At 27.5% G+C, this 13,377-nt stretch overlaps 2 protein-coding genes across 2 annotated transcripts; one reads left to right on the top strand and one right to left on the bottom strand.

Annotated features, from left to right (window-relative positions):
• Positions 1 to 1,953: 1,953 nt before the first annotated feature.
• LOC127286330 (uncharacterized) lies at positions 1,954 to 5,632 on the bottom strand. Its single transcript, XM_051312724.1, has 4 exons — positions 5,465 to 5,632; positions 4,987 to 5,286; positions 2,382 to 2,529; positions 1,954 to 2,298 (listed from the first exon to the last, which is right to left on the bottom strand). Exons 1-4 carry the CDS (start codon positions 5,505 to 5,507, stop codon positions 2,178 to 2,180), a joined length of 612 nt encoding a protein of 203 aa, XP_051168681.1. The 5' UTR covers positions 5,508 to 5,632; the 3' UTR covers positions 1,954 to 2,177.
• Positions 5,633 to 6,928: 1,296 nt separating this feature from the next.
• LOC127286315 (uncharacterized) lies at positions 6,929 to 7,651 on the top strand. Its single transcript, XM_051312701.1, has one exon. The coding sequence runs from the start codon at positions 6,929 to 6,931 to the stop codon at positions 7,649 to 7,651; it is 723 nt and encodes a 240-aa protein (XP_051168658.1).
• Positions 7,652 to 13,377: the final 5,726 nt, after the last annotated feature.

Raw genomic sequence — 13,377 nt, 5'->3', positions numbered from 1 at the left:
CCCGATTGACAATTTTCAAGCCGATCCGAATGATTTTTATTTTTTCGTCCGACATATTGGATCCACCATTTTGAATGTTGAAAAGATAACTTCAGATTCGTAATGAGCGGCCCCTAAAACCTCCAAGTAACAAATTCTATAAAAATACAACAATTTTTTCGCCATATTGGATCCGCCATTTTGAATTTTTAAAATCTGACATCAGATTCGTAATCAGCGACCTCAAATACCCCTAAATACTCAATTTCATATAAATCCATCAATTTAAAAAAAAATCGTATCCCACCAAAAATGTGAAATGCTTTTTTGAGGTTAGGAAGAAACGTACATATGCGCAGGAGCAAAACGGACTTCAGATTCGTGTTCAGCGGCCTAAAATACATGGGGATAAGGGGATATTTGATACTTGGGGGGGATACTTTGATGTCCCAACCCGGGCACTTTTTTTTTGTTTGGCTGTGTTATTGAGTATAATAACAAATTGTTTTCTATATATTTTAGGTAATGTTCAAAACCCTGGTTATTTTGTTTATGAAAGAAATATTATTCTATTTTTTTTATTAAAAAATTAGTATGTTTATTTTTTTTGTAGATATAATTTAACCCTCTTTGAATTGATTGGACTACGAAATCGATTGCAATAACTGTAAATAAATTCATGATTATGAAATTTGTAGTTGTAAACACCTGCACCATCTTACTTTACTTCTTTACACCTTCTTACCTCCCCTTATTTTACCTCCCCTACTCCTTGCGATTTTTTTTTTATTCGAAGTGATGTTTTTTATTTATTAATACTCAAATTCGAAGTCCATCTGCAATTGCATCTCCGATTTTTTTTAAACTCTCTTTTCTTTTAGTACTAATTGAGACATAGCTTTCATAATTTTTTTCAAATTTTTTTTAGCAAGCCGTTTTCGAGATATGAATTTTTCAAAATTTCAGAATTTTAATGACTTTTAATTTTTGAATGCTCATAACTTCCTTCAAAATGCATCAATTTAAAAATTTTTTTTTTTCAAAATGTGTATTTTTAAATGTATTTAAAAAAAATCGAATTTTTTTTCAAATTTTTAAGTTTTAAAGATAAAAAGTCATTTTTCTCAATTGACGTACTGATCAATTTTTTTCAAAAAAAACTACTTCCTTATTTTATGAAAATTTTAAGCCTTGTCCGATCGTAGGCAAACAATTTTTTCAATATTTTCGGAATTTTAAAAAATTTTTTAATTTTTAAATTTGTTAAAAATATTTTTGTTTTTTTTATACTACGTACTTTTATGTATTTTTTTATGTATTTTTTACTTTTATGTATTAAACATTTAAAAATATAATAAAAATTAATTTTTTAAAAATATTTTATCTTAAAAACAGAAATGATTGCAATTCAAAGAAATATTTCGTCATAAATTTTTTATATTTATATTTTTTTCAATAAAAACATAAAGCTGATAAAAAAATTTTATTTTTCAACCATGATTTCAAACACAAAGATTACAATAATAACAGATACATAATATTTTGTTCTAGAAAAACAATTTCAAATATAAACAAATAATTTAGATTTTAAATGAAGCAGTATTTTAAAAAATTAAAAATTTTAAAGTTTGACATTTTTCAAAATGAAATTCATGATAAAATTTTTCTCAATATTATGACAGAAAGTTAATTCAAAATTTTTTTTCATTATTTTGGTGTTTATCTCTACGTATTTTTAGAGAATTCTTAATAAATTTATACACTTATAGAACTAGAATTTTTTTTTACTGTAAATCTAGTAAATGAAATATTTTATCAAATATTTGACAAATATATTTATTCTACAAGTTATTATAAAAAAGTTTAAAAAATTTCAAAATAATTTTAAGAATATTTAATTTTATCTTGAAACAATAAAAATATTTTCTCTATAAAATTTTTATGTTTTCATTTTTAAATAAAAAACAAGTGAAATTGTCATGAAATTTTTTATTATTAAATCATGATTTCAAACACAAAAATTACAAATATAACAACAATACAGTATTATTAAAAGAATTATTTTCATTTCAAACATAAACAATAATTTTCACTTTATACATAAAATAAAATTGTAAAGTGTAATTTTAAAGAAGAGTAATAATATATATTGTAATAATCATAAATTTAAGTGTAACAAAAATAAAAACAAATTCTTTTTATTTGGCACACTTTAAATTCAAGGCAAATTTAGATAAAATTATTTTAAAGATTTTAGCCTCAGACTTACAATTGTCGTTAAATGAATTCACTATACAATTGTACATATTTTTAAAAAAGCTGTAAATAAAATAATTGATTGTAATAAATTAAATGAAATAAATAAAAATTTACAACTGTCAATAATTAAATATTTAACATACTTGCAATCCGTTTTTGAAAGAGTCAATGCCAGCATCTGATAGAAATTGTCAGATTCAAGTTTATTTTCATCAACATTTTTCGACAAACATTTCATAAATTCTTCATTATCGGATTTAATGCATTTTTTATTGTTTTCCAAAAAATTGACTGGAAAGAATTAATTTTCCAATAATGTACAATGACGCAAATCAATTCTATTGCGGATTTTACAAAATACATCAATATTCCCCAAAATTGATTCTAGATATATTTTCTCAAATTTTATTATTATATATAATAAAATTTTCATTGATTACAAAACTGATATTCAATTTTTAATCATCAACTTTAAATACCTCTAAAATTTACAAGTTTCAAACGAATCTAATTATTTAATAAATTTTTTTTACCATGTTGGTTTGGACATTTTGAATACACGACAAAAATTTTGGAATAAATTTCAATCAATTTTAATATATTAATAAGTATTAATAAGTATATAGTTTCTATCCAAATCTAAATTTTAATGTAACTTAACAAAATATTTTTTCCCAATCAATCCATTATTTCATTTTGAAGCTGAATTTTAATTCTTTTCAATTTTGTTTTTTTCGTTCCGAATCAATTTGTTTCATTTCGAAACTTTTTAATCCTTTCAAATCCCGATAGAACCCCGCACCATATACATATGGGAATTTGGGGTCCGGTGAAATTTCTTGCAACTTTGTAATTTTGTAGTTTTTGACCTCCTGAACAAAAAATGTAAATGGCAAAATTCCAAAAAATAAAAAGATTTTTTTAAAAATTAAGGTTTAAGTTTAAAAAATAGTGTTAAAAGCGAAAAAAATGAGTAAAACCAAAAGAACTAAATAAACTTTTTTAAAATTCGTAACTCGGGGGTTTTCGGGGTCGCTGATTACGAATTCGATGTCAATTTTTAAAAATCCAAATTGGCCGACCAATTTTTCAAAATGCATCGAATTGACTTAAATCTCGTTATTCGGGGGTTTTCTGGGTCGCTGATTACGAATTCGATGTCAATTTTCACCGAGGCTTAAAAAGTCGTCAAGTAACAAGTTTTAAGTGAATCAGCGACCCAGAAAACCCCCGAGTAACGAGATTCAAGTCAATTCGATGCATTTTGAAAAATTGGTCGGCCAATTTGGATTTTTAAAAATTGACATCGAATTCGTAATCAGTGACCCCGAAAACCCCCGAGTTACGAATTTTAAAAAAGTTTATTTAGTTCTTTTGGTTTTACTCATTTTTTTCGCTTTTAACACTATTTTTTAACCTTAAACCTTAATTTTTAAAAAAATCTTTCCATTTTTTGGAATTTTGTCATTTACATTTTTTGTTCAGGAGGTCAAAAACTACAAAATTACAAAGTTGCAAGAAATTTCACCGGACCCCAAATTCCCATATGTATATGGTGCGGGGTTCTTTCATTCCGAATCAATCCTATTTCCTTGAATAAACGGGTTAATTCAGATTTATACGGAATGAAATTTTGAGGATTTAAAAAGATTAAAATATTAAGCATTTGACTGAAACAGATCGATGTAGAATGATCCGAAAAGAATTTTTTTCTTGAGTTAGAATTTTCATTTTATGGAATTTCAATTGTCATAATAATTTTTGAGCCGAATTTTTATTTGTTCGAATTAGTATTTTGCTAAATTTTCATTGAACCAACTTGCTATATTACAGAATTTTTATATAACCGAAAATTCACTTCAGAGAATTTTTATTTGTTAGAATTTTTATTTGCTTGAATTTTCTTTTAACATAATAGGCATTTTTAAAGAATTTTTATTGAGTAGAATTTCATTGCATAGAATTTTCTTTTAGATGAATTTTCATATTTGTTCGAATTATTATTTGATAAAATTTCCATATAACCAATTTTTCAATACTACAGAATTTTTACTTAATAATCATTTATCATAATTTCTCATTGATTGAATTTTTATTTGTCCGAAATTGCAAATGGCTGAACAAGCAATCGACAGAAATTTTTCGTCACGATTTTGAAAATCAACCAATCACAATTTTATATATAATTTTTGATTGGTTGATTTTAAAAATCGCGCCGAATCTTTCTATTGACTGTTTGTTCGGCCATTTGCAATTTCGGACAAATGAAAATTCTATCAATTAGAAATTCTGTTAAATGATTTTTCAGGTAGGTAAAAATTCCGTAATATGAAAAATCGGTTATATGGAAATTCAGCAAAATACTAATTCGAACATATAAAAATTCATCTCAAAAATTATTATTGACAAATGAAATTCTATAAAATGAAAATTCTAATTAATGATTTTTAGAACATAATCATGCGTCCCTGTAGAAATTTAAATTCGGACAAAAAGTGATTGTTAAGGAAACAAATTTCGGAATGCATATGCCTTGTGTAATAATACTTTGCCAAAACTGATTGAACATAAAATGGAAATATTTTGTCAGGAATATTATATATTTTCTAATTATATCTAATGTATTTTGTCAAATATTTATGCGTCCACATTGTCATAAATTATAATTAAAAATAATATTCCATTAATAAATAATTATTAATACTAATAAGTAACAATATATTTTTAAAAACCATTTTATACAATTACCAATTTCGTAGTTAATGCATAATTTTTCCGTGATATTACTATAAATTTGTGTCAATTCATTTTCATTTGGCGTAGTTTCATTGTCAAAGCAAGGAAGTATATATTCAACTAATTTTTTGATTTTATCTTGATGTGTAGTATCAGTACAATTTCCATAATTATTAATAAGTTCTCTTGATAATTTGCCTGCATCAATTAACAGATTATATTGTATATACTGATTGCCGCAAAGTTCTTTAAGTGTAGTATAGCTTAAGCTACTAAATGGTATTTTCTCTGCCTTTGTAAACAAAACATAGCCTGCGAATGATAAAAATATAAATTTTTAATATTAGATACTAAACGTGTAGATTAAAAGAATGTATTCATTTTTTTTTTATTAGAAGATAGGTAATTTTTTTAAGTGTTAAAAAATACCTGAACCTTCTTTATTCCCAATAATATAATATTTATATAATATTTTTATATATATATTTACCATTAACGATAGCAACAAATAAAATTGATTTCAAATAATTCATGTTTTTCAAATTTTTTTTTTTCAGAAACAATATTGACGAACTTGTAAATTTGTAACGTTTATAAGAAGAAAAGAAAAGTGTTTAAAACATCAAGAAATTTTTTCTTTTATACATATTGGTATTCGCAGATAACACTATATAATTTAACAATTTTATTACACATGACTTTGTGAAACTCGTTAAATTCGTTTTTTTTTATCTAAAAACTTTTAAACAAAAATGATTTTATTATTTTTATTGAAGTATAGCATGTTTTTCTTATATCGAATAGAAAATTAAACATTTTATCAATTTTTACATTAAAATCAACAATGAAAAGTCGTAGAAATATATAACGTATATCTGTATATATTTCATTTTTATTAGTTGTTAAATAAATCAATTTTTTTTTTATTTTTCAACTCGTATAAAAATTTGAAGCTGATAAAATATTTTGATCAATTAAATACTTAAGTGTAATGAGAATAATGAGTTATTTAATACTATTCATTTATTTATATATAATATATATATTATTTAATATTCTAAGTCCAAAAGTCAAATATTTTTTCATTAACAAAAAATTAATGTTTACAATGATTCAGAACAATGAAAATCTCGTTTTTAATAAAAATACTTTTTATTTGAACCAAATAATTTTTTTTAGCCTAAAACAATAACAATTAAGAATCCATTCTCTCAGAATTGGCAAATCATCCGTTCTCGAAGTTGTTACACAAATTAATAATTCAACTAATTTTAATTAATAAAAATTCTGCTGGCCATAGGATTATGTGCTTCAATTTTTCAAAGAGAAACAAAAAATGTCAAATTACCTGAAATATTTATGTTTACATGGCCTTAAAAACTCCCGTCATTGAAAAACTTTGAATACACGTTTTTTGCGAAGCGATTTTTTATTAATTTAAATTATTTTTATTATTATTTAAACTTCATGAACGAGTGATTTGTCTTTTTTGAGAGAATGATCCATAAATCTAAAAAGATTGTATACTCTCCCTAACTTTTCGAATTTTATAAAATCTATAAATATTAAAACAATACAATCTTTAAGATTATGTAATTATAAATGTTCTCTGCAAGTTTTCTCGCAATACATTTTCAGATTGAGTTGAAATTTTTTATAGAGAACTCAAAAATAGTATAAAAAATCCTGTTATGTGTCAAAGTATTAATATACTATTCGAAGGTTTATTTTAAAAATTGAATACTTAAAGAAAATTAAATATGCAAGCAAAACGATTTTAGTCATTGTCAAACGAAACAGAATTTTATTTAAAATAAATTTTCTAACAGAGTATTCATAACCAACTTAAGTACTTTATTACCATTGAAATATTATTCCAAATTTACAACTAACTTATATTCTAGGAAGGTTAATAAATATAAGATTTAAAATGTAAATTAATTAACATACGAACATGAACGGACCTACAGTTAAAAATAATGAAAATACAAATAGGAATAAAAATCCTTTGCCTTTTGGTATAATTGATTTAATTGTTGATGATTTTGGGTTGGTTGATGTTGATTCAATTGCTGTTGATGTTGGGTCGGTTGAAGTTGATTCAATTTTTGTTGATGTTGAGTTGGTTAATGTTGATTCAAGAGTTGTTGATTTTGGGTCGGTTGATGTTGATTCAATTGCTGTTGATGTTGGGTCGGTTGAAGTTGATTCAATTTTTGTTGATGTTGAGTTGGTTAATGTTGATTCAAGAGTTGTTGATTTTGGGTCGGTTGATGTTGATTCAATTGCTGTTGATGTTGGGTCGGTTGAAGTTGATTCAATTTTTGTTGATGTTGAGTTGGTTAATGTTGATTCAAGAGTTGTTGATTTTGGGTCGGTTGATGTTGATTCAATTACTGTTGATGTTGGATCGGTTGCAGTTGATTCAATTGTTGTTGATATTGATTCCATTGTTGTTGGTGTTAAGTTGGTTAATGTTGATTCAAGAGTTGTTGATTTTGGGTCGGTTGATGTTGAATCAGTTGTTGTTGATGTTGGTTTGATAGTTGTTGATAATAGGTCGGTTAATATTGATTCAATTGTTGTTGATGTTGGGTCAGTTAATGTTGATTCAATTGTTGTTGATGTTGGGTCGGTTGATGATGAATTTTTGACAGTTATATACAGTATATTATAATATTTTGTTTTAAAAAATTTCATATTTGAGTAAAATTTAATACGTCGGCAATACGATTTTGATAATACATAACCTTAAGTTCACATGTTAATTTATTTTTAGAACGTCAAAATTTGTTGAAAATGCTTATTCCAATTTTTAATGTACAAAATATTATAAATAACAATTTACATAAAAAGTCATTTTTTCAAATAAGAATATCGAATGTACATTCGTAAGCATATATCTGGCCACGAGTGTAATTTTAAATATATCTCAATTTTTTGTTAGGTTTTTTGAAGAATTCTTTTTTGTTTTCAATTCAAACGTAAAAATTGTCAAGGATATAATTTTTCTTATGAGAATATATAATAAAGCAGTGTGGGAAATATATATGAAGGACGCGCGTATAAGCGAAAAAGATGTGGTAAAAATGATACAGCACGATGAGAGTTAGACGTTTGTCTCTTTTGGTTTTATCAACTTTGCACAAAACTCGTTAAAATTCCGTGACTTTGCAGGTCCTTGTGAACACAAAATGCGGAAATAATTCGCAGTGGTTTCTGTTACACGATGCGCCCACGAACACCACACGCTCGAGAGATTTTCATCATTTATTTCTTTTCTTTCAGTCTCTTTCAGTGATATAAATATATTTCCTTTCTTCCTTCAATGTTGTTCCTATATTGGAAGACATAAAATTTCCTCTCAATATATTTCTTTATATTAAATTAATTGTATTTTATTTTTTGTTATTTATTATCATGTATATTCTATATAAATTTTTGTAATAATTTTTTATTACAGAGGTTTGATCAGAATTCCCAAGCAAAATTTCAAATAGGATCCCTCACAACAAAATGATATCCTGAGGATATCCACAGGATATCCTAAACTAATGTAGGATATCCTGAAAACGTCCATAGGATATCCTCAGAACATCCAAACCGCCATTACGTAGGATATTTTTGGGATATCCTGAGGATATTCAAGGGATATCCCTCGGATATTCAAGGGATATTCCAGGGATATCCTAGTGATATCGTGGGGATATTCTTGGGATAAACTTGGTATATCGTTAAAATATTCTAGAAATATCGTTAAGATCTCCCTAGGATATCATTATGATTCAAATTTTGACTATTTGAGATAGCGATTTTTTGATATAAATAGGTTTCCCGTGATTGTCAATCATCTTTCAAATCTGGGCTGTTACCTTAGGACGTAATTGGACGTCCTGAGGATATCCTTGGGACGTTCTAAGGATATCCACAGGATATCCTAATAATATCCGGGGAAATAATTAGGATATCCCTGGGACGTCCTAGGGACATCCTTAGATATCCCTGGGATATCCCTAGGATATCCTAACCGCCGCTACTTTGGATATCCTTAAAGTATCCTTAGGATATCTCTGGGGTATCCCTAGGATATCCAAGGGATGTTTTTGGAATATCCTAGGATATCTGGTGCTGTGAGGGATGTAAATTAGAGATATAGGTACACGTAAATTTCATATATTTAATTCTAGTTCTACAAATGTTTCTCTGCAATGAACTTATTTGTAGTTATTTAATTAATTTATTAAAATTTTAAAAAATGCATTAGATTATTTTTGAAATAAATTATTTCAAAGGATTGTAAACTATTATTGAATGTAAAAATTTTAAGATAATGTTATTTTGTTATCACAAATAGTTGGTAGAACATTATTAATATTTTTAAAAAAGTGTTAGGCAAAAAATCTGTAAGTCCACGTGGCTGTGTGGTCGCATAAGTAAACGGCTCGCGAGCTTAGAGTCCTGGGTTCGATTCCCAATAGACGCGAGATTTTTAAAAATTATTCAAAAGTGTTTTATGTACTTTATATTTATGTAATAATCTTAAATAGAATATAAATTAGAAATAAAAAATTCAAAAAATTATGTTATATATTTAAAATAAATAAATATTTATATTTCAGAAATTAATGTGAAAATCTGACTGTCTGCAAAAAAAAAAAAGCAAACAGTTAAAATTAAAATCCTAGATGACTAGCGTCGCGGGAAAGAATAAAATTACGAGGGACTCGTAATTAGATGACGCGACGCGGGACAGTATAGTGGATAATTTCTTCGTTGGAGAGAACTGCGGAGCCGTGAAAATGCACAAGTAAAAAAGAAAAAAGAATCAGTCGCTTTTTAAGAAGAAAACCAGCCACCTTGTTAAATGAAAAAAAAAAGTGGAAAAAAAAACGGAAAGAAAGTAAGTAAATTGCAATGTTGATATGGTTAGAATTTTACCTCATGTTTCTATATATATATGACAGAAATAAAACTCAACTTTTATTTTTAAAATTATATTTACCGTCTTTATTAATAATATATTTAATTAAGGGTATGTGGGAACCTCCCATGTGACCTAGTATGGGAAAATGTGTTTTGGTAGTATACATCTTACTCTAAAACGAGAAAAGATTTTTGTCTAAAATTTTCAGGAATGATAGATTTGGGTACAAGGAATCTCACTGTTCTCCGAAAAATACATAATTTTGAGTTAAATTATTAAAAAATGAAGTTTAAAAAGTTTAATTTTTAAACGAAAATGAAAAGAAACATGGCGGCGCATACACAGACGTTGCTTGAGAGTGTCAGTACTCCAATAAACAGCGCCAATTCGAGCGAGTGGCCACTGAATGAACTATGATAAAACACATTATTTTACTATTTATTGCTTTATTTTTATTATTTTTGCGTTAAGTTGTAGTAAATGAGTAGAACAGCGAGATTCCTTGTACCATACTGAATCATTTCTCCAAAATTTTAACCCGAAATCATCTTTTATTTCAGAGATAGTTTCAAACTACAAAAAACGTCCTTTGCCCACATACCCTTAATTTATTATTTTACTATACTATCTATGAATTTAAAAGTTAAGAAATTTATGGGACGTTCCATGTCAACTGTATCAGTGCTCTGTACATAATTGTATGGGATCAATTGAAACGTTTAAGGTCTTAAAATGTTCATCTCGAAGTACTTTAACATTTAAAATAAGGCCATTTTAAAAATCCAAAATGGCGGCCGAATTATGACACATTATATGGCTGAAATGTAGAAAATGTATAATTAAAACATTATTTAAGAAGCAAAAAATGTTCGAATTGGCATTAAATTGATCACCAACAGTGCTAGGGGTTTACAGAATCAAAAAATGCTGACACTTTTCAAAATTTTCAATAATACAAAATTGCAGATCCAAAATGGAGGAATAGTTTTAAAAATATGACTCAATTTACTCGAAACTTAGGACTCGGGGGTTTTTGGGGTCGCTGATTACAAATCTGAACTCAGTTTTCAAATTCAAAATGGTGGATCTAATATGGCCACTAACATTTATAAAATTAATTAAATTCACTTGAAAATTGCCACTTGGGCGTTTTTGGGGTCGCTGATTATGAATCCAATAATAGTTTTAAAAAATTCAAAATGGCGGATTCAATATGGCGACTAAATTCCATAAAATTAATTAAATTCATTTGAAAATTGCCACTCGGAGGTTTTTGGGCTCGCTGATTACGAATCCGATAATAGTTTTCAAAAATTCAAATTGGCGGATCCAATATGGCGAACTGTTTTTAAAAAAATTACTCAATTCACTCGAAACTTGTGACTCGGGGGTTTTTGGGGTCGCTGATTACAAATCTGTACTCAATTTTAAAAATACAAAATGGCGGATCCAATATGGATGGGCTGTTTTAAAAAAAATTACCCAATTCACTCGAAACTTGTGACTCGGGAGTGTAAAACAAGTTTCGAGTGAATTGGGTAATTTTTTTTAAAACAGTTCGCCATATTGGATCCGCCATTTTGAATTTTTGAAAACTATTATCGGATTCGTAATCAGCAACCCCAAAAACCCCCGAGTGGCAATTTTCAAATGAATTTAATTAATTTTATGGAATTTAGTCGCCATATTGAATCCGCCATTTTGAATTTTTGAAAACTATTATCCGATTCGTAATCAGCGACCCCAAAAACCCCCGAGTCCTAAGTTTCGAGTAAATTGAGTCATATTTTTAAAACTATTCCTCCATTTTGGATCTGTAATTTTGTATTATTGAAAATTTTGAAAAGTGTCAGCATTTTTTGATTCTGTAAACCCCTAGCACTGTTGGTGATCAATTTAATGCCAATTCGAACATTTTTTGCTTCTTAAATAATGTTTTAATTATACATTTTCTACATTTCAGCCATATAATGTGTCATAATTCGGCCGCCATTTTGGATTTTTAAAATGGCCATATTGTAAATGTTAAAGTACTTCGAGATGAACTTTTTAAGACCTTAAACGCTTCAATTGATCCCATACAATTATGTACAGAGCACTGATCCGGTTAACATGGAACGTCCCTTATTTTAATCCCTAAAAAATCTTGTTTTAAAAATGTTTATTATCTACTAACGTATTTTTTAAAATAATTTTATTTAATTGTTATAAAACCAGATAATATTTTGCATTCTTTCAATTGAAGTTTTATCAAACTATGATTTTGCACAAAAAAAATATATAATATATATATTTTAATATAGAAAAGTTGGAAAATTAAATATTCAACTGAAAATTATCATCATCGAGTCATGTTATAAAATGTCAAGGGAATTCGCGTTATAAATTGGTCTTTTAATGAAGCCTGGGACAGGGGATAATGTGGTCGGTACTATGTGTGTCCAGTGAGGTACTTCACTTTTACGCCGTTTTCGAATTCATTTCAGGCAGGCAATAATGGCGAAATTCCAGAAGCGACGATATATAGCAGTTACAAAGCATCTGCCTTGTGCCAACCCAGTTTCATAAACTGAGGGTGTTGCAACCATCACCACGCGACTGCTGCTCTTGCCATGCCGCGTTCTGCGACAATAAATCAGATTACGCGAACGTTTTGCCGCCACTATCCATAAACGCGAATCTCCAGAGAGAGAGGGAGAGGGAGAGAGAAAGAGGAAAATGGACGATCACGTTCAAACGAAAAATGAGAATTAGACTTCCTCCACCATATTGTCCATCGAGCGGGTGATATAAAAATTAGTAATTTTTCCCATCTAAAAAATATCAGTTAAATTTTTAATTGGATCATCAATTACCATTTTTAGTTAAAACTTTGTGAAATCTTTTAAAAATTATATATAAAATATTTACTTTGTCTTTAATAAAACGGCATTTTGTTACGCACAAAAATCTGAAAATATGACACGGTAAAATTTTCCATAAATTAAATGGGAAATATTCTTACAATAAGAATATAATTGTTAAAATATTTCCCACTCACTTTAAGTGGGGAATATTTTTAGCTCCTATTTAAGTTGGTAAAAATTTGAAAGAGAAAGAAAAAGAGTTTTTTATGTAAAACTTTTTCTAATACATTATTTTATAGCTTTTATGTATACATATAGTTGCCTGAGCTGGGTCCCTTGGACCCAGACAACTATTTTTTCATGTATTTCAACATATTCGATTGAAAATCGTTACTCGGAGGTTTTCGGGGTCGTTGATTACGAATCCGGTCTCCGTTTTTCAAAATTCAAAATGGCGGATCCAATATTGCGGAAGAATTTTAAAAAATCGTTCGGTATCGCTTGAAACTCGTTACACGGGGGTTTTTGGGGTTGCTGATTACAAATCTGATCTTACTTTTTCAAAATTCAAAATGTCGGAACCAATATGGCGGATATGGTATTTTAAATTTGACGGTTTTGATTGAAACTCGT

Source organism: Leptopilina boulardi, unplaced genomic scaffold (assembly GCF_019393585.1).
Source record: "Leptopilina boulardi isolate dan_hultmark-lab unplaced genomic scaffold, ZJU_Lbou_2.1 LbouV2_352, whole genome shotgun sequence".
NCBI classification, from domain to species: Eukaryota; Metazoa; Arthropoda; class Insecta; order Hymenoptera; family Figitidae; genus Leptopilina; species Leptopilina boulardi.
Note: the sequence above shows the minus strand (reverse complement) of the source record. Positions and strands in the feature narration are given on the sequence as shown.

What these genes read in the sequence shown, in the direction of transcription:
- LOC127286315 (XM_051312701.1), top strand. Translation starts at nt 6,929, where the DNA reads ATGAACGGACCTACAGTTAAAAATAATGAAAATACAAATAGGAATAAA.
- LOC127286330 (XM_051312724.1), bottom strand. Translation starts at nt 5,507, where the DNA reads ATGAATTATTTGAAATCAATTTTATTTGTTGCTATCGTTAATG. An exon ending in ATTTGTTGCTATCGTTAATG is followed by an intron (nt 5,287 to 5,464) that starts GTAAATATATAT and finishes TATCATTCGCAG; the next exon opens with GCTATGTTTTGTTTACAAAG. An exon ending in CTTTCAAAAACGGATTGCAA is followed by an intron (nt 2,299 to 2,381) that starts GTATGTTAAATA and finishes TTTTATTTACAG; the next exon opens with CTTTTTTAAAAATATGTACA.